Source organism: Miniopterus schreibersii (assembly GCF_964146895.1).
Source record: "Miniopterus schreibersii genome assembly, chromosome: 2".
Lineage (NCBI taxonomy): Eukaryota > Metazoa > Chordata > Mammalia > Chiroptera > Miniopteridae > Miniopterus > Miniopterus schreibersii.
The window spans coordinates 129,271,403-129,293,147 of NC_138102.1; the positions used below are offsets into that span (position 1 = coordinate 129,271,403).

At 35.7% G+C, this 21,745-nt stretch overlaps 1 protein-coding gene across 2 annotated transcripts in view; it reads left to right on the forward strand.

Annotated features, from left to right (window-relative positions):
* The window catches only part of MDM1 (Mdm1 nuclear protein), a 33,894-nt gene extending 16,152 nt beyond the window's left edge, over window positions 1-17,742 (forward strand). Inside the window, exons 8-15 of one of the 2 annotated variants that reach the window (XM_081128825.1) lie at window positions 2,810-2,839; window positions 3,172-3,347; window positions 4,382-4,663; window positions 5,810-5,922; window positions 6,018-6,127; window positions 13,051-13,300; window positions 15,613-15,672; window positions 16,909-17,742. In XM_081128825.1, coding sequence (XP_080984951.1) covers window positions 2,810-2,839; window positions 3,172-3,347; window positions 4,382-4,663; window positions 5,810-5,922; window positions 6,018-6,127; window positions 13,051-13,300; window positions 15,613-15,672; window positions 16,909-17,021 — 1,134 coding nt within the window. In that variant the 3' untranslated portion in view covers window positions 17,022-17,742. The remainder of the gene's footprint in view (window positions 1-2,809; window positions 2,840-3,171; window positions 3,348-4,381; window positions 4,664-5,809; window positions 5,923-6,017; window positions 6,128-13,050; window positions 13,301-15,612; window positions 15,673-16,908) is intronic. The other variant, XM_081128826.1, reaches the window with a different exon arrangement.
* Window positions 17,743-21,745: the final 4,003 nt, after the last annotated feature.

Consider the following 21,745-nt stretch of genomic DNA (forward strand, 5'->3'; position numbering starts at 1 on the left):
TGATGACATTACTTTACGTGGAAAGAAATGTATGTGTTGTTTTAATTGAGTTTGGAATGGTTTATTTATATCTTTTTTAGTGCCTCTGGTTCTTGGCTATAGGGATTGTTCTTAATATTGAGTTCACATCATCAAATTTTTTAATTTTTACTCTTTCTAGTAGAACACCTTATTTGGTGATATCAACCTCCTAATTTTTTATCTTAGTTTAGGATTATAGAAGTTTAAAATGATGTATTTGCAAAGCATAATATTAGCACAAAGATTATTAATAAAAATTGCTAATAAATTTGAAACATTGTTTTGAATGTCAGTAACATAGAACTGAGCAAACCAAAGTTTTACAGTATTTCTGTAAGTATCTCCTTTCCCGCCTTTAAAAAAAATTGATATAAAATAAAACTGGATCACTACGTGGAGGGGATACTGGTCCATCCTCTCATTTATCGAACAGTAAGGTCCTCCCACATGGAGAGAACCCAGCCTTCTTCGCGGCTCCTTCCCACTCCACCCTGCACACAGTACAGGACTGATAGGCACCATTTTTGATCCACTCCTTCAGCTTTTATCTCATTTGTTTATTATGGCATAAACTGTACCAAAATTATGATGATAACTTATCATAGAGGAGGAGGTCTGCTCTTCTACCAAACTAAGAACATTAAATACAGGGATTTTCTTGTTTACCTTTGGCTACCAGCCTTTTAGCTGAGGCCTAGCACTTAGTCCACACTCAGGACAGGTTGTGGAAACGATATTTAAATGCTACATTCTTCCTCACTTCAGTGAGTTCATAGGTTAATGGGAGAGAATGACCCAAGCAATTAATTCCAGTAGGATAAAATAAGTACTAATGGGGATATGCACGAAGGGCTTTAAGAACACAGAGGAGGAAGCGATGCTAAGGCGTGCAGGTTTTATCATGTAGGGGATGGAGTAGCCATGAAACATTGACACATAGGGTATGTATTAGAAATAAAATCGGGATTATAGCAAGGGACATTATACAAGGTTCCTGTTCATTCAGAATACCTTGGTTAGTAATTCAACAGACTCAGGGCATGTGTCTCAGTTCTACCTGTTAAATGCAGAAACCACTACAGTAAGTCCTCACTTAACATCGTTGATGGGTTTTGTGACTTTAAGCAAAAGTATGTATAATGAAACCAGTTTTACTATATGCTATTTGATATAAACAAGGTTAACATTCCTATGGCATCTCATCTATGTTATAATGAAACAACATCGAACGAAATGACATTTGATGACCTTCTATACTCTCAATTTTCTTCAAAGTATAGGAGTTGACAGATATGATAAATGAACATGGCTCAATTTTTTTGACAGTAAAGAAAACAGTATTTTGAGTTATCCTTTAGTAATGTCTCAGAGGGTTTGGTTCATTGGAGTATTTATATGATTTCCTATGTCATGGCAGATGTTGTCCTTTGACTTTGGCTAATTCCCTAGAGATGTAACATATTTTCTTTGCATTCAGTAGTGTCTTGTTAAGGAGCTGAGGCTATGTTTCTCCAAGTGTTTTTGCAATGCTAAGTTTTAGTATTTACTTTTTTGCCTTTAAGTGAAAGCAAAGCAATTTAATCAGACAGTATCTGGATATCCTTTTAAGAATTAACTTTAAAAAAATGTATTAAATATATACTAATTTTTTAATACCACAAAATAGTAATTGCAATATATTTAACAAAGTGATAGAATACAAAAAAATGTTCTGATGAACTATAAAACAATTTGAATTCCCTAATAAACAAATAACATATTTGCATCTTTTTTATTTTAAATATGTTTTTATTGATTTTAGAGAGAGAGAGGAAGGGAGAAGGATAGAGAGAAAAACATTGAGGAGGGAAACATTGATTGGCTCCCTTCTGCACGTACCGCACTGGGGATTGAGCCCACAACCCGGGGATGTGCTTTGACCAGGAATCAACCTGGTTCATGGGTCAACACTTAAGTGTAGCCACACCAGCTGGGCTATTCTATCTTTATGATAGAAAAAAAATTAGTTTTTTTGAGAATAAAGATTATTTTATTTTACTTGTTTTAATTTTTATTGAGGTAACATTGGTTTATAACAAACAGATTATTTTGAACAGAATTTTGAGGGGCAATTTGATTTTTTTACATTGTGGACTTGTATTTATGGAAGCCAGCAGGTGGCAGTATGATCTAGAAAATGATAGGGTTTCCAAAGATGATGAAAGGTTCCTAATATGCAAATATGTTATTTGTATATTAGGGAATTCAAATTGTTTTATAGTTCATCAGAACTTTTTTTGTATTCTGTCACTTTGTTGAATATATTGCAATTACTATTTTGTGATATTAAAAAATTAGTATATATTTAATACATTTTTTAAAAGTTAATTCTTTGCTGATTCCAAGGAAGTGTTCCAAGGAAATTCTTTGCTGATTCCAAGGAATTTGGAGGGAGAAGCCTCGGGACTCTTTCGTTAGAGGCTTATATACTGATAGTAACTGTATAAAAAACTAGGAAATTAAGACTTGGGCTAGGGGTTTGGGGCATTTCAGTAATCAATACGAATAGGAATTAGGTTACCTACCATGGACAGCATCACAGCCATGCAATAATATGACTGGTCTCCGACGTAATATCAACATATCTTGGTTACTGAATTAAATATTACCGAAAATACTAAAAAAATTTGGTTGACAAGTTTGGCATATATATTTAGAAGGAAGAATAATAGCTATTTCAATGATTCTCATTAATATTCAATTCTGGCATTAACCTGTCATTAAGTATGTTTCTGTATTCCTCCCCTAGGGTTCTCTAAATGCCATGTGGTATGCAGAGGTTGGTTGCTTTTGAGTTTTTAAAAAAACTGTAATAATGCATAGAGTACTTATGTAATTTCAGTTGAAATAAGAAGTAGGTATCAATATTTTTCTTAGCTGCTACAGATTTCTCCCTGCCTCCTGGCTTGAAATAACTGCATTGTGCTTTAGCTTATTGTTTTAATTTCTGCTTAAAAAATGTACATTGTTTGATTATTGTATGTGGCTATTTCTGTCTTCCTTCCTCTTTGGTCTCTGGCTGTATGTGCGCAAAGTCTTTGATATGCTACTGGGTGATGTTTGCAAAGGAGCATCTACAGTAAAACACGATGTCTTAACTTTCCTGTGTAGGTTAAAGAACTCCGAGAGAAGGCTGAATTTTATAGGAAACGAGTTCTGGGCACACATTTTTCTCGGGACCATCTGAATCAGATTCTGTCTGATAAGAACTGTTGTTGGGATGTCTCCTCGACCACGAGCTCAGAAGGAACCATTAGTAGTAACATTAGAGCACTAGATCTTGCTGGGTGAGATGTTCTTTGTGTATAGTGAAAAAGCATGTTGTAGCTTATGTAGATCATGGAATTATATAAGTAAATGACATACTACTCAGAATTCACCTTCTACTTAAATGGAGATATGCCAAGCCATTTATTATATTTTATTATTTTTAGTTTATTTTCTGAAAAATAAACCTATACATACTTGCTTTAAACACTTTTTTATAAATAATACATAACGCAAATCTGGGAAACTGGATTTTATAATAATGTATTCCTTGTTAACAATTAAAAGTAGAATAGGGATGATTATACAGCAGCTGTAAAATAACTTTAAAAGTAAGCTATTATTAGCACATATCCATTATCATTTATTAATAAATTTCCATGGTTAATATGGAACTTAAGTCTTCTATGGGAGAATTCTCTGTTGTGTTGGGTTTTAAAGTGAAATGATTTAACTTTTTATAAGAAATAACACACTGCTTTGCAGCAAATAAAATAGTTTTTAGTTATTACGGTATATTAATAGTCACACATACCAAATTGAACTGTAAATTCTAATTATGTGTCATCTGATTTTAAGTTCATCACAAAAATCTCTTTTTTAGTAATGTCTGGAAAAGATTAATCTATCTAAAGTATAAAATTTGAATCAGCTTACTAGATCCACAAGTACACTCGAGTTTGTGCACAAATTCTAACCGAGCAACTGAACAATTTAGACCATGTAGGGTCCTAGTGTATGTGTATAAATGCCAGTTTAGAGGATATGTATGAGTTTTGTCAGTAGAGTTGCAGGCATGTATGTGTGAAGGTAGAGGTAAAATATATTTTATTTCAGAGTATTTTAATGGCAACACCAAATCATAACTTTAATATATTATACTATAAAATGAACTCTTAATAAGATTTCTTTCTTCAATATCTGGGCAAGGCAATATCTGTGGGAAATAAATATATAGTTGTGAATAGTGGAAGGGAATAACAGGTTCATTAAAATTATTGACTAGAAACCTCAAACTACTCAAGTTTAAAAGAAAACTTATTTTGTTATGCAGAGATCCTACAAGCCATAAGGCTTTGCAGAAATGTCCTACAAAATTAGAAGAAAAAGAACGGCCCCAGAAAAATACCGTGGAGAAATTGGGCGTGTCAGATTCTCCCACCATACCTGTTAGAAGGCGTCTGGCTTGGGATGCAGAGAACACCAATGAAGACATACAGAAACAGCCGAGAGAGGAGGGAGAGGAGGAAAGGGAAAGGCACAAGCAAGTTTATATGGGAGAGCTAGAGAAGCTGGAGGCACATGAAAAATCTAAGGCAGACAAGATAAAGGAAGGGTGAGAGTTTTAAATTATTCAGCATATAGCAGCATTGTTGTACACAGTTAATATGTATTTTGTCTTTTTGCTAATTAACACCTTACTGACCAGCTATTTTGAGCCAGAACTCGCCCATGCGGCTGGCTACTTTTCTACACTTGAATATTAAATGAAAGCATCTGAATAAGCTTAAATGTACTTTATTTTGTCTTATATTTATTGGGTTGGCCAAAATAAGTGCCGAGTAGTGAAGTGGCTCATATCTCACTCCTCTTAGAAACTGAGCCTAAACCAAGATAACTGAGAAAACAGTTCAGAGTGCTCTTTTAAAACTCTACATTGCTTTCAGACCTTAAAATTACTTAAATTAATGTAAGTGCAGACACAAGTTAACTTGTGGTTGGTGAACAACGTTCGGACAAGGAAACACGAGTATACTTGTGACCGGTCAGCATAAGTATAGCGGTCTACGCTTTTGATTTTATGACTGTTAAAAAGCAAATTTTTTTAAAATATCAGGAAGTAGACATTCTATATGGTTTATAATAATTTGGTTTGGTCAGATATTTGAGTCAACTGAACTTGGTAATTGAACACTTGAACACTGAGCTACTTGTGGAGGAAGCAGTGTTATTTTCATTTATGTGCTGCTAATTATGATTTCCTAGATTTGTAAATGTGTCTAGAAGAATGACTTACTTTTTGATATAAGGAAAATAGCTGATATGCTTAAATATCAAATGGTTATACCAAAAAAGAATGAAAAGATAATGTTTTATAAGATTAAAATAAGTGATTTTGGCAGATAGCTAATTCCTGTTGATTTATATGCAGATTTCTTTGGGGAGTGGTACTCTACCATTGATAACGGCGCTTTTTGTTCGCAGTCCAACTCCCTTATCATTTCATGAGTTTTGCAGTTAATATGGGACTTAGGCCCTGATTTAATGGAAGACTTCTCTGCAATGTTCTTGCTGACTTGCAGTAATCTTCCCTCTTTTCCAGTACTTAGTCCCTCTTACCTGCATGTGGATTTATTTATTTTTTCAGAAACAAAATGGTCTTATCTTAAAAGTTTTATACTTTTATTATTGCATAATGAAAAGTATTTTTTATCATATTTCCTGGAGGAAATGCTTCATAATAGATTATTTTAATTTGTAGGTCAGATTCTTCTTCTGTATCCTCAGGAAAAGGAGGCAGGCTTCCTACTCCGAAGCTGAGAGAACTTGGTGGAATCCAAAGGACTCATCACGATCTTACCACTCCTGCTGTTGGTAATAGGCGAACACTATGCAGCTCTTATTTCACCTGCCTTTTCTATATAAAAATATAGTTTAATTGAAACTTATCATCGTCTGCATTTTTCCAGGTGGTGCTGTTTTAGTGTCTCCATCTAAAGCGAAACCTCCAGTCCCGGAACAGAGGAAAAGAATGTCTTGTCAGGATGGCTTAGAAACTTCAAAGGGTGATTTTAGGAAGGTAAATATTTCTATTTTGTGGAAAAACATCTCTTCAGGAAGTGATATTTTTAGTCACATGTAATCAATGAATGATAGTTTCAGATTTTAGAAAATTTTGTGTATCATATGTAGAGACAGTCTCTTAACCTATTTTTAGTAAGGCAGAAGCATGAAATTGTTTTTTCTGGCGTTGACATTGCATTTCTGCTGATATCCTTTCAAATCTTGTCAGTAGTGACTCAACAGGAAGAGAGAGAAGAAAAACAGTTCTATTTATTGAGTATCTAATGTGTGGCAATTGTGTTCCAGCTATGTTTTAGCACCAGAGATATAGCAGTGAAAGAAACAGACAAAAATGCTGTCCCTTATTGAACTTACATTCTAGTGGAGGAGACAATAAATAGGATAACTAGGTAAAATACATATTATGTGAGATATAGTGATAAGTACTAAGAAGAAAAATAAAGCTGGGGAGATAAATAGGAACTGGCCAGGAAAGTTCTCACTGAGAGGGTAACATTGAGCAGGATCTGAAGTTGGTGAAGGATTGATCCATATGCATATCAAGGAAGGCATTCTAGGCAAAGGAACAGCAAATGCAAAGTCCCTGAGGTGAGAAGGTAGCTCATTCTTTGAAGAACAGCTAGGAAGTCAGTGGACTGGAGCAGAGAGCCAGAGAGGGAGAATAGTATGGGTGATGAGTTCAGAGGCATAATGGGCGACTAAATTGGGGTAGGGCCTTATAAATCATAGCAACAGCTTTCAATTTTATTCTGAATGAAATGGGAAGCCTTTGGAGGGGCAGAGGAGTGATATGAGTCATTTGCAATATCCAGGCAAGAATGATAGTCATTTGGATCATAGTGGTAGTAATGGAGGTCATGTGATAAAGTCTGATTCTGGATATTCATTGAAATTATAGCTGATAAAATTTGCTAATGTATAAGATATGGGGTAGGAGAAAGAGAAAAATCAAAGATGATTCAGGATTTTTGTTCTGAGCAGTAAGGATGGAATTGCCATTTAACTGAGATGGGGATGACAGTATGAGGAAAATATTTGTCAGAGAAGAACAAGAGTTCTGTTTTGGACACATTAAGGTTGAGAAGCTTATTAGACATGCAAGTAGAAATGTTGAGTAGGGAGTTGATCGAGAATGGAGTGTAGAGGAGAGCTTGGGTTGCAGATAGATTTGAAGGCTCTTTATCATCTAGGTGGTACAGCTATAAGGTCTTGAGACTGGTGAAGGTCATCAAGGGAGTGGATTTACACAGAGAACAGTAGGCGTGGACAGGTCTGAGCCCCAGGTGTTTGATATTGGGAAGTTGAAGATTAACCAGCAAAGCGACTGAAGAGGAACAGCCATGAGGTGATGGGACATGAGACTGCGGTGTCCTGGAGCTGTCAATGAGGAGAGAGTGTCAGTGCTACTGATGGGTCAGTAAGGTATGAAAACTGATTATTGGATTTAGCAACATGGAGGTTATTGGTGACCTCGACGGAGGACAGTTTTGGTAATAGTGTGGGACAAAAGCCGAAAAGCATGTGAGTTCAAGAGAACAGAGAGGAGTTGGAGACAGCACCACAGACAATTCTTTCAGGAGTTTTTTCCATGAAAGGGAGCAGAGTAAGGGAGTGGGGGTTAGAAAAAGTCAGATCAAGAACGAGGACATAATAGCACATTTGTATGTTGATGAGAACAATTTTAGAGAGAGAAAAGATGATGTAAGAGTTTGAGGAAAATCGTTGGAAAGATGTTCTTGAGTAGGAGACGGGGCATAGGACCTGGTGGAAGGGTTAGCCGTAGGCGCTGTGACAGTTCCTTCATTGTTAATAAAGGGAAGGTGGAGTATATATTTTATGGGCACTGCTGATGAAATACAGGAAAATGTGGTGGGAGCTTTTAGTCTCTTTTGTGTTTGGCAGAATATAAAGAAAGAGCTTGATGGGAATGAAGCAGGGGAAGAAAATTTTTGAGGTTTGAGGAAAGAGAATAAGGCATGAAATAGTCTTTTCAGATAGTGGGAGAGTGAGTGGGCCAGGGAAATGTGAGATAATGCAGGGCAATGTTAAGGGGCCATTTTAGGTTAGTGGTCACAGATTGGATGTAAGACCAGTCAGGATAGGTTGTGTGTTTTTCTCCAGCTATGTTTGGCTGCAGAGGTGCTGGTTAGAGTTGGATTTAACTGGGCTTCATGTTTTATCAAGGTAGTAAGACCAAGTGAGAAAGGGGGTAAGGGAATTAAGGTATATACAGGGAAATGATTATAGTGATTACCCATGAAGTTGAGTTGGTTAGGGAGGGAAAGTAGGACTCAAGAAAGTAATGTACAGTGCAAAGGTGACAGGGTCACTGGATGGGGGAGGTCTTATCAGACTTAAGGACTTGTTGGACTTAGGGTAACTGTGGGAATTAGTTTTAAAGTTGGGAGGTGGTGGTCAGAAGTTAAGATTATGAAGAAGTTGCAGTTACCAGTAATGACAAGGATTAACATGTAATCATGGGAGTAAGTGGCTGAAGTAGAATAGAGAACATTCAAAGAAGAGGTTGAATTTCTCTAGGGGATTTTGCTGAAGGCTGTTCATACGTTCTAGAGGGCACAGTGGAGAGTTATTGTAAGTAATAGGGAGAGGTGGGAGATGGGATCAGAGCACAGTGCCCCCAAACCCAGCTTATGGCTGGTACCCAATAAATGTGTTGAAGGAATGTTATTGGAGTGACAGTGAATAAACTATTTCCTGTTGCTTACACATACTTTGGTTTATTGAAAGAAATGTGACAATAGGAATTTAAAGGATTGATCAGAATCAGATTTAGGAATCTCTTGCCCTCCATGGACTGTTCTGCTACCTTCCTCGGGCAGGAATCCAGGCTGTCACTTGGAAGGTGTGAGCTTCTAATTAGCTTTGTCCACAGGGCTGCCTACTCTCAGCTAAAATGAGTGGCCCTAATCCATATTTGCAGCTGGATTTATATGTATTATTTTCATTTATTGTGGAATTAATTTTTTGAATACTTAAATAAAATTACTTTAATAAATTAAAATAGAGTAATATTGTCCTTTAACATTTTAATGCCAATCTCCACCTCATGGTATATATAGTACAGTTGTAACATTTTAATTACAAACTCCTCTAAAATAAGCAGGCTTCTTATTAACAACTAGATTAGAACTCCCTTGATGTGAATTTTTTGCCACCAGGGGCTATAGCAGGAGCTAGATTTGGTATTTCCCATTGTCTACCCCTTGATTGCTGGGAAGCAGCAATCATTTTTCCCCTTTGTTTTCTTAAAAAAGCTAATATTATAATAAAATAAGTTATTCAGTTTCCAATACATAAATTCATATCATTTTACATTTCTTTTTACCATAGTAATTAGGGAGAATATATTATCATAATACCCAGAAATTTTTTCATTGTTAACTTGTTTTAGAAATATGTTTTTATTGATTTTAGAGAGAGAGGAAGGGAGAGGGAGAGAAAGAAACGTCTACGGGAGAGAAACATCAGCATTGATCGGCTGCTTCCTGCACTCCTCTGCTGGGGATCGGGCCGGAGCCCTGGGCACGTGCCCCGACTGGGAATCGAACCAGCAACTTCTTGGTCCATGGGTCGAGGCTCAACACTGAGCCACACCAGGAGTATTATGGGGCAGCAGTAAATTGGGTAACTTAGATGGGAATGATCATAATAGGTAGCATTTCCTGAGTGCTTGCTTTTTCCTAGGCACTGTGCTAAGTACTTTATGTGTCTTTATAATGACTCTGGGAAGTTGGTATTGTTATTCTCATTTTTACACGATGAAATGGGGGTCACACAGCTGCCATATACTATAATAGAATTTGGGTCCAGGCAGTCTATTCTCAGAACCCACGTTTTTAACCCCTAAAGAATACTGCCTCATAGAACTTTAGAGTAGAATTCTCATGGTATTGTTTTAATCAAGTACCATTTACACATTTTGTAAATGATATTAAAAACCCAGTGTCTGTTAGCTCACTTCATTCATTCATTCATTCAGCAGATGTTTCTTAATCCATTTACCGACATGATGCAGCAAAAATAGACATGGTACATGATTTTATGGAACCTACAGCCCAGTGAGGTTCACAGTCAAAGAATTACACCCCTAAAAAGTTAAAGTTAAAACTAATAAGAGTTTCAAAGAAGTATACAGTGGTGTTCTGGAAGGAGCTGATAGTTCTGGAAGTCAGGAAGCTTCTTGGAAGTCAAGGATGCTTCTTAGAAGTTATAATTTAGTTGAGATATAAAGGAAGAAGAAGAGTTAACCAGGTAAAATGGGTGGAGAGGAGAAGCACAGCATGTGCCAAGATCCTGTAGAGAGAGACAGTGTAGGGTTTTAAGAAACAGACCAGTATCGTGTGTGGCAGGGAGCAGATACAAGATGAGGCTAGAAAAGACGGCAATATTGAGAATTTCTGTCATTATCTCAAGAGCAATGGGGAGCCAGTGAAATATTTTAAAGACCTTTCTGGCTGTCTTGGAAGGCGAGAGTAGACTGTGGATACCTGTAAAAGGCCATTGCAGTAGTCTAGGTAGGAAACGTTGATAGCTTGAACTAAGGAGGGTAGGCATAGCTAGATGTGGACGAGACTGAAGAATGGTGTGAAGGGAATAATGTCAAGGCTTGGTGCTGGGTGGGCTGATAGAGGATGAGAGACCATGGATAACTTCTGGGTTTCTGGCTTGCCCAAAAGGATTGGTGGGGGTACTATGCACTGAGTAAGAGAGCTCTGGGCAGGAACCATCTTTGGAGGGGAATATCAGGAGTTTCATTTTCATTCATTCAATTCAGTATTTAATGTGCTCCTACTATGTGCTAGGCACTGTTCTAGGATCTGGGGATTCATTGATAATCAAAACAAAATCCCTGCCCCTGTGGAGCTTGCATTTTTTGGGGGAGAAACAGACAAATTTTAAGAAAGACAATTTAAGGTAGTAGTAAGTGCTATGAATGAAATAAAACCACAAATAACTTCCAAGGGGTGGATGAGGCCATCAGAACAGGCACCTCTGACGAGGTGGCATTTTATGTAAGACCTGACTAATGATGGGAGGTGCCCACACAGAGATCTGGGGCACAGATTGTTTTCCAGGTAGAAAAAGTGGCAATTGCAACTGTATAACAGTGAGAGTTTTTAAAGAGAGTGAAAAGCTGGTGTGACTGGAGCCTGGAGAGGGAAGAAGAGAGGGTAGGGAATGAGGCTGAAAAGGGAGGCTGGGGAAGGAGTGGGGATGTTATTCTGATGGCAGTGGGAAGCCCTTGGAGGATTGGAGGCAACAAAGCAAATATAAATCTGGTTTACATGGTAAATAAAATCATTCACTGCTCAGTGGAGGATGGACTGTACTGGGGAGAGTGCAAGCAGTGAGGCCAATAAGGAGGCTTTGAGCTCAAAAATAGATCACAAAGTTAAATTAAACCTGGGAACCCTCTGTATTTAAAATATCCTACAGATTTCAGTGAAATCTTTTTAACAATAGTAAAACCAATTTGACAGAGACCTCAAATTCTGTGTGTATATATGTAGAAAATGAAAAAAATCTAAGAACAGTTTTGCTAAGTGATACTTATAGTTAAAAAAGGGAAGAAGAAGATTTGTGGTTTTTATCTTAGATATCGATTTAAAAATATATGTTTGTTGGATAAGACCCTAGGCCATCTCCACTTTGAAGCAGTAAGCTCTTTAATTGCAGAAAAATGATGCCTAAGGTCAGAAAGCAATGCTTTGAATATTACATTGATGAACAATGCTTTGAATATTACATTGCCTTTAGTTCATAACTAAAGGCAACAATTATAAGGAATAATCAGGAAAGTTTGGCACTGTATTTGATTTTACTGGTTTACATTCTCTTAAAAAGTAAAACTATACAGGGACTTTTAGGATAGTGATACATTATCATTGTGGAAAATAAAAAATATGAATTCTTTGGTTACTCTCTCCCCCTCCAAAAAATACCAAAATAGAAAAAGAAAATAAGTGATGTCATGCCTGCTGTTCAGGGACATCCACTTTTGAGTTTTTGAGTTTTAGGTATAGAGTGTATTCGTTAGTATATTGTAGATGAGGCTTTATCATCTATTTTTTCCTCAGTAATGTATTGTGAACATATTTCCATATAATTAAATGTCATTTCTATGTAATTTTTAATAACATTATATACAGTCTATAGTTACACTGTAGTTATTTTAACCAGGTGCTTATTATTGAAATCTATTTTTAAAAAGTAGATGCTTATGGTTACTTCTTAATTTCCTATTTTGAAATCCAGCCTTTAGCTAGATTTTTGTTTGTAGTATTATTATCTTCTTTTGTGTAAATACTCCCTAAGTGTTATTGTGTGGTGAAAGGATTCAAAATCTTAAGGCTTTTGCTATATTTTGCCAATTTCTCCAAAAGATTGGGCTCCCAGCAATACTCTAGTGCCAATTTTTTTACATCCTTGCCAGCTCTGGGTATTATAGATTGTTTTTTCAAAAAGTAATCTTTGTAATTTTGGAGGTGAAAAATTAGTACCTCAGTGCTTCTGTTTTGAAACATTTGATTATAAGTGAAGTAGAATATGTTTGACATTTATATTTTGTGTATATATGAATTGCTTATACATATCCTTTTTCTACTTTTTAATTAGGTTTACTCTTATTATTTTTAAAGAAATACTTATGTAGCAGTGATAGCAATTCATCAATCATATAAGATATATTTTCCTCAAGTTTGATTTTTCTTTTCTTTTTTTATGTTTATATGTATTTTTATATAGCTAAGTATGTTTATATTGGTTGTTAGGCTTATAAAATTTTCTCCACCTGGAAGTTACATAAAGTTTCTCCATATTTTCTCCTACTGCTTTTATAAGAATCTATTTTTGTGTGTGTTTAAATGTTTGGTGTATATATATATTTTGGTCATTTAGAAAGAAAGTCATGCGGTAGCCCTCCTGACTTCTCCAGCTGCTGGTATAAAAACAGTTGATCCCTTGCCTTTGAGGGAGGATTCTGAAATCAATCTCCGTAAATGTTGTGAGGCAACTCTTCCAGTTTCAAAAATTCCAGAATATCCAACAAACACTCCTGGGCAGTCTCCTCCACCCTGCGCTTCGTCCTTCTGGCATCCCTCTCGTCGAATTCAGGGCTCTCTGAGACATCCAGAATTTCAGCATAATGGTAATTATTTTGGTTTTAATTTTTGGTCTTTTATTTTATTTTTTATTTTATTTTATTTAATATATCTTTATTGATTTCAGAGAGAGGAAGGGGGAGGGAGAGAGAGATAGAAACATCAATGATGAGAGTCACTAATTGGCTGCCTCCTACACTCCCCCTAGTGGGGATCCAGCCCGCAACCCGGGCATGTGCCCTGATGGGAATCGAACCTTGATCTCCTGGATCCTAGGTCGATGTTCAACCGCTGAGCCATGCCCGGCTGGCCTAATTTTTTGTCTTTTAAAATGAAAATCTTATAAAGGTATAAAGGCTATAAGTGTGTACTATATGTTAATAAATTATGTTACTTAGTTTTTAAATAATGTAATTTCTTTAAATAGGAAAACTCTCATCTTTGGAACAGTTAATTGTGCTGTACCCAAGTTCACTTTTGTATAACTGTAAGATACCTCTCAAGTTCTTTCCCGTACACGTACAGGCAATGCACTAGGTTGCCAGTGGCACCCCTTCCTCAGGTGTTACAACCAGAAATGTCTTCAGACATTGCCACATGTTTCCTGGATATAGAATTCATGGTCATAAATTGTTTTCCTTCAGTTTTATTAGGCATTGTTCTCTTTTCTAGCTTATACCATCACTGTTGAGAAATCTGGTGCTGTTTTTATTTTTGATCTTTGGTATGCAGCTTTTATTTTTCTTAGCAGCTTTTAGGGATCTTTTCTTTACACCTAATGCTCTGAAATTTTACAGTGGGTCTCTTTTCATTCATTTTGCTAGTACTCAGTAGACCTTTTCAGTCTGGAAACTCAGTTCCTCACTTCTGGGAAATTATCATGAATTATTTATTCAATAATTTCTTCCCCTCCATTTTCTGTTTCCTTTTTTTTTTTTGACATATCTATTGTTCAGGTGTTGGACATGTTGACCATGATCTTATTTTCTTACCTTACCTTTCCTATTTGCCATCTCTGTCTTTTTATTTTATTTTTATTTTATTTTACTTTTTTATTTTGTATTAGTGAATTCTTGGCTTTGTGTGTTTGTATATATTTGTGTATGTGTTAAAATGCTTCTTTAAACATTAGTTATAGTTACTAGAACGTAATTTGAAAGGGTTACTAATTTTTATCTTCTACCTCTTCTGAGTTTTTAAAAAGAATTTGGCTCTATTTTTAACTTTTAAGAATTGTTTTAACACTGCATATTCCTCTTATACAGCCTCCTCTTTTTATTTTATAGATCGAATGTTTATGTCTTCCAGAAAATAAATAACATATATAATCTCCCTGTTTTGAATATGTGGTACCCTTGCCCTCAGTTGACCCTGGTGTCTTTTAGTCAGAGTAGCTTTTCTAAACCTTTAGAGACGAATCTTCCATTTCTCTTTTGGGAGAGGGTCAGTTACCCACCTGTGCAAATTTAAAGAAGGATCTGGCAGTCTGTTTTTAATTTTTCTGTTATAGTTACTTTTAATATTATTTTGTATTGGTTTCAGGTGTACAGCATAGTGGTTAGACAGTCATACACTTTTCATAGTGCTCCCCCCAATATTTCCAATACCCAACCAGTTTCCTGGTCCAGCCTTATGCTCACTGCAACTTTCAGTGCTACTCAGTACTCCCAGATGCTGAGCCATTAACAGGAGTGGGGAAACTTTTTTCTGCCAAGGGTCGCTTGGATATTTATAACATCATTCAAGGCCATACAAAATTATCCACTTAAAAATTAGCCTGCTATATTTGGTAAAACATTTTATTAACTCACCCCTAATGTGATGGCTGGAACTGTGGTTGCCTTGGCAGGGCCAAACCAAATATGGCCCGTGGGCCGGATGTTCCCCACCCCTGCATTAGGAGAACAAAATGGTTGCTTCTTGGATTCCCTCCGCTGCTGCCTTAGAATTCAGCTTGCTTGAGTGTGATAACAACTCATTCACTGCCCTTTCATTGCTTTCCACTTTCCAAAAATTTTTTGTTTTTGTCCCCCATTTTCTTTCCTATGGGTTTATGTCATTTTTATAAATGTGTGAATTCCATTTATATCTTTAAACAGAACCCTACTACATTCTTTTAAAGTTAGAATAGTGCAATATAATCATTGAAAAGAATTCTAGGAGGTTATCCATTTGTTTACATATTTGTTAATAATAAACACATTATAAATTAATGAATGGCCCTTTGATAGTAACATCCATTAAAGATTTAAAATTAATAAAATTTTTGATAGCCTACTTTCACTAAGGATTTACTATAAATAAGATAGACTGTTGGGTAGCTTTGAAAGATAATTTCTTCTGCCTTTTTTTTTTTAAGTGGGAAAAGCAAGGAAGAACAATTTCCAGTTACCTCAGCATGAAGCCTTTAATGATGAAGGTATTTCCATAGTCCAATAACACTAGATACAAGTATGAGGTTTTATTATATGGCGGTTAGTTTATAAATAGTATAATGATCTTACAATTGATGAGTACTATATACTTTAAAAGTACTTCCTTAGATGTCACTCCATTGGATCCTTGAAATCTTGTGAGGGGGTGAAATTATCTCCATTTTACAAATGAGTAAACTGGGACCTAAAGCCCTGGTGAATCTTTTCTAGGGCAAACGGATGGTAAGAGATTGAGCCTCACATCACATTGTTTTCCACGCGTGTAGGTGGGGGCTCAGGCTAGCATTATATCCATCACTTTTTCCAAATGCATATATATTCTTATCAATTTTTGAATTCTTAGGAAAAAAATACCATTATGGAAAATGAGCTTTTTTCTCCTGTGTAGTTTTCATGACAACAAACTCATGTGCTTCTAGTAGTGCAGGAGAGGTTTTTACTTCTTGATGTGAACAACTGGACCTGCAATTTTAATTTATCCTTAGAAGTCAGAAATTATTGAATTTATAAAGTTTGGATTTAAAAGTAAATTTGAATTAATACTTTATGTATTTTAAGTTCATGCATATTAGAGGTTTTCTTCTTAGCAAGTTTGGGACTTTTTTTTTTTAGAATTCAGTGAACTAGAAATCTAGTTGTTGTGTTTTCAAGTACAAATATCTGGACAATTCGAATCCAGTTCTGTTTTCTTTTTAATGGAAGAACAATGTTTACAAATAATCTTATAATAGATTTGCTTACTCAGAGTGAGGAATTTCAGTAATAATGAAAGTCAAATATTATTTCTACATTAAGTAAGATTATTTTAGAAGTGTGATGTAAATACCATGTTAAGCTATAGCATTTGGTTTTAAAGAAGTTTTAAAAAGCTTTTGCTCAGAACAGCTGTGTTTTTTAAAGTAGGACAGGATAGCATGATGATGAATTGTTTCCAGGTAATACTAAAATCATAAGCCATGTGTTGAGGTAATAACATTGTGGGATTTCAGAAAGAAAACAGAATGCTCATTTAATGTTTAAATGTTTGATTTCTGAATATGGTAAATTTACTGTGAACCATCCTGAAAATGTTAATATCTTATATTTCAATAGATTGCTTTTTTGTGTCAGAGGCAATATTGACATTACAAAGCTGGATGCTTTTATTTTTCTGTTAATGTTATAAAACAATATTTTTATAAGGGATATTTTTTGCATTGACTGTAATTCTTCCATTGCAGATGAGGACAGATTATCTGAGATTTCTGCTCGCTCTGCAGCTTCTAGTCTCCGGGCTTTTCAAACTCTGACACGAGCCCAGAAAAGGAAGGAGAGTTTCTGGGGCAAAACATAATTAAACATACACCTAGTTGAATTGCTTTTATCTAGGAAACCATTGGCACAATTTTTCATGATTGCTTTACTATGTTAAGACTTTTTAAGTGTATAGATTTTTTTCTAACATTTCCTACTTAAGAATTATTTGATTTTTCAATAGCCAATTCAATTTACTTGGAAAATTGTAACACAGGTTTATACAAATTTAACTTAAATAATTCCTTTTACATCTATTCCAAATTATAAAGATATAGATGATATAGTTTGTCACATGTTCTAACTTTTGTTTTAGATGTTATGGATAGCTTGTAGAATTGTGAATTTAACCTATCCAAATAATATTCTAAAAAGTGAAAGTGAAGTAAAAATTACAATCCTAGTGTGAAGTATATATTTCCCTAAGATTGCTTCTATTAGCTTTATAATTGTAGATGTCATAAAATGAAATTTTGTTCTTTTAAATTTTTCTGTAGTGTTTTTTTAGTGCCTTCTGTATATGGTTACAGTGTTAAGATACTTTATTTTAGACTTCAAATACCTGCTGTATATATTTTTCTTATTTATGTAACAAAGTTTGCTGAGAAAATATGTATATTTTTATCTTTGTGTGTATTCTATTTGTATAAGGACTGGCTTACATTTGAATAATGTGTGAATTTTGAAAAAATTATTTGTATAATGGAAAACTTTGTAGATACTTCAAAATAAAAATCAAGTATTTCAGTTCTGTTTATTTCAAGTGTTTGGCTTCTCCAGCATGTTATCACATGGGGCAAATAATTATCTTTTAGCAACATTCTACTCATAATAGGTTAGTCAAATGTTATATTCTTTTGCAGCAATCCAAATGCAGTGAAACCAAGTCCACAATATCTTTGCATAAATGTAGGAAAAATATAGAATCTTCAAGGCAGAACCACTTTTTAAAAATTTCACACAAACGTTTTGACTGTGCTCATGGACCATGTTCCGTTGTCTTACTCTATCGTGCAAATCATGATACATATAATTTTTAAAAATATATAGATTTTATAAAACAATACATAAAATCTTTACAATAGTGCATAAAAAGTCCTGAGGATAAAATATACAGATTATTTGTGCTTAGTGATTAGAAAACAATCTTTCTAAATTGCTTTATTTGATCAAAAGTGCTTGTACAAAATCATTGATTCCCAGTAAGTTAGTTTGTTAAAGATCTTAGCATTATCATGAGGTTATAAAGAACTGGGCATACAATTATTTGCTTATATTCCACTGACCTTTTAAAAATAGTTTGTTGATTAAAAAAAGTTACCAAGGCACTAAAGATGGAAATAAAAGTTAGAAATTAGTGTATAATTGGATTTTAGAACACAAATTATGTTGGCTTCTGTACAAATGTGTACTGAGGCATATTGGTTATAAAAGTAAATTTGGAACTGAGAGTTGGTTAGTGTAGTTGGTTAGGACAGAGTTTTCAATGGCTGACCACTGATCTACAGTAAAGAAAGGAATTATAGCTAGCTTGCAGGGAACTGCATGACTCACGGTCTATCTCACCTAAGCTATAGACTGTAAAGTCTGGGTTTACACATTGGAATAAGTCACTCCACCTGAACTTGATCTATCCAGCGTTGCATGGATTAGGGTGTGGTTCTTATGAGGTCAAGGTCATTACCCCAGTCTCTGTGTGAGTTTATCCTTGCAGCGTACTACTGACTGCCTCTCAAAAGCCCTACCCTGGCCCAGGGAGAGAACAGTGCTGAGGGGTCAGTATTGTTCCATCACTCATACTAAAAGTGCAATTCAAAGGACATGCACTTGAATTGGTGGGTAAATAGTTCACTGAGAAAGGTGTCATGAGATTTTTTGGTATTTAGGAGCTGGGATTGTTAATTCAATGCTTTAATCAATTTCATTAAATTATACTTTCATGTATAATAAACTACAGTCATTTAAAAAATTATAGCTCATTGAGTTTGGAAAGAATATACATCTGTGAAACCAACACCACAACCAAACACCATTACATTTCCATTTTCCTAAAGGTTTCCTCATTTCCTTTTGCAGTTCATTCCATCCCTCCATAGAGTATACACCCAAATCAATATAAACTGGTGGTAATCATTTTTGTCGAAACTGATATTTCACAAGCTGGACTGGGAAGAGAACATCAGAATCAGTGGAAGTTTTTTCCAAAATGCACAAACCTACCGCCCCTGTTACTCCCCCTCTCCCCCCATCTTCACCCTAGATGCTGAGGTTTCTGTGTGTCCCTGGTTGCGAGCCCAGATAAAAATGCACAAATATGCCTATACGGAGACTGCATGTTCATTTCTGCTCTCATTTTTGGGTCTCTGGGAATCTGAACTCTTAACCCTTGAAGGATGATTTTGAGAAGGATAAACAACATGATAATTCTAAAATTTATATGGAACCAAAAAACACCCCGAATAGCCATGGCAATCTTGAGAAAGAACAAAGTTTGGGGGATCACAATACCAGATATCAAGTTACACTACAAAGCCACTGTAATCAAAACAGCCTGGTACTGGCACAAGAACAGACATACAGATCAGTGGAACAGAACAGAGAACCCAGAAATCGACCCATGCCATTATGGTCAATTAATTTTTGATAAGGGAGGCAAGAACATACAATGGAGTAAAGACAGTCTTTTCAATAAATGGTGTTGGAAAAATTGGACAGATACATGCAAAAAAATGAAACTGGACAACCAACTTACACCATACACAAAAGTAATTCAAAATGGATAAAAGACTTAAATGTAAGACATGAAACCATAAAATTCTAGAGGAAAACAGCAAAATCTCAGACATCTCTTGTAGCAATATGTTTGCTGATATATCTCTAGGCCAAGAGAAACAAAGGAGAAAATAAACAAATGGGACTACATCAAACTAAAAAGCTTCTGCACAGCAAAGGAAACCATCAACAAAATGAAAAGGGAGCCCACTGTATGGGAGAACATATTTGCCAATTACACATCGGATAAAGGGTTAATATCCAAAAAATATAAGGAACTCATACAACTTAACAAAAGGAAGACAAACAATCCAATTAAAAAATGGGAAAAGGGCCTAAATAGACACTTCTCCAAAGAGGACATACAAATGGCTAAGGGACATATGAAAAAATGCTCAAAGTCGATAATCATCAGAGAGATGCAAATTAAAACCACAATGACCTGTCAGAATGGCTGCCATCAACAAATCAACAAACAACATGTGCTGGCGAGGGTGTGGAGAAAGGGGAGCCCTGGTACACTGCTGGTGGGAATGCAGACTGGGGCAGCCACTATGGAAAGCAGTGTGGAGTTTCCTCAAAAAATTAAAAATTGACCTGCCAGTTGACCCAGTGACCCCACTTCTAGAAATATACCCTAAGGAACCTGAAACACCAATTGCAAAGAACTTATGCACCCCTACGTTCATAGCAGCACAATTCACAATAGCTAAGATCTGGAAACAACCCAAGTGTCCATCAGTAGATGAGTGGATAAAAAAGCTGTGGGACATTTACCCCATGGAATACTATGCAGCTGTAAAAAAGAAGGATATTTTATCCTTTGAGACAGCATGGAGGGAACTAGAAAGTATTATGCTAAGTGAAAAAAGCCAGTCAGAGAAAGATAAATACCACATGATCTCACTTATATGTGGAATATAATAAGCAAAATAAACTGATGAACAAAATGGATCCAGAGACACAGAAGCATGGAACAGACTGAGGGATCTCAGAGGGAAGGCGGGGAAGGGGGAGTGGGTGGGAAGAGATTAATCAAAGAACTTATATGTTTATAAGCATAACCCATGGACACAGACATTGGTATGGGGAAAGCCTGGGGGTGGGATGGATATGGGGTGGAGGGGATCAATTCAATAGGGATAAAAAGGGGACATCTGTAATATTTTCAACAATAAAGATAAAGAAACTTAACCCCCCCCCCCAAAAAAAAATTCTGAAGCAGGTCATAGTTTAGTATAAAAATGTAATATATGGCCAGGCCAGGTGTGGCTCAGCGGTTGAGCATCGACCTAGGATCCAGGAGATCGCAGTTTGATTCCTGGTCAGGGCACATGCCCGGGTTGTGGGCTCGATCCCTGGTCAGGGGTGTGCAAGAGGCAGCTGATCAATGACTCTCATCATTGATGTTTCAACTCTCTCTCTCCCTCTCCCTTCCTCTCCCGGAAATCAATAAAGATATATTAAAAAAAGTAATATATGGCAAAGGAACCTCACATACCAAGAAGAAATACATTCAAGAAATCAAGGCATAATCTTAATCTTCCACTATAACCAGTCTTAAATGTCAAATTATTAAACTATAAATATTTAACCGTCTTACCCACCTAAACCTTTTCTTTGCTAGTTATTTCTGGATTTGTTTTTATTTTTAATTTTTATTGTTGACACAATTACAGATGTTCCTTTAAAACATGTCAGATGATCCCTAGTTGGTTTGCTCCGTGGTTAGAGCATCGGAAGGATCCGACTGAAGGATCTTGGGTTCAATTTTGGTAACGCGCATGTAAAAAACAAACAAACATGACAAATTGCTTAGTACATGGTAGGAAATGTTGCCATGAGATTTAAGCATAAATATTTTCATTTTATAGATGGGAAAACACTCTTAGATTAAATGACTGGACCAAGATCTCATAGCTGGTAAATTAAATTAGGTCTTCTTACTCGAAATCTACCCACGCTGCCTACTCTCCAGTGCTAAAATTGCGA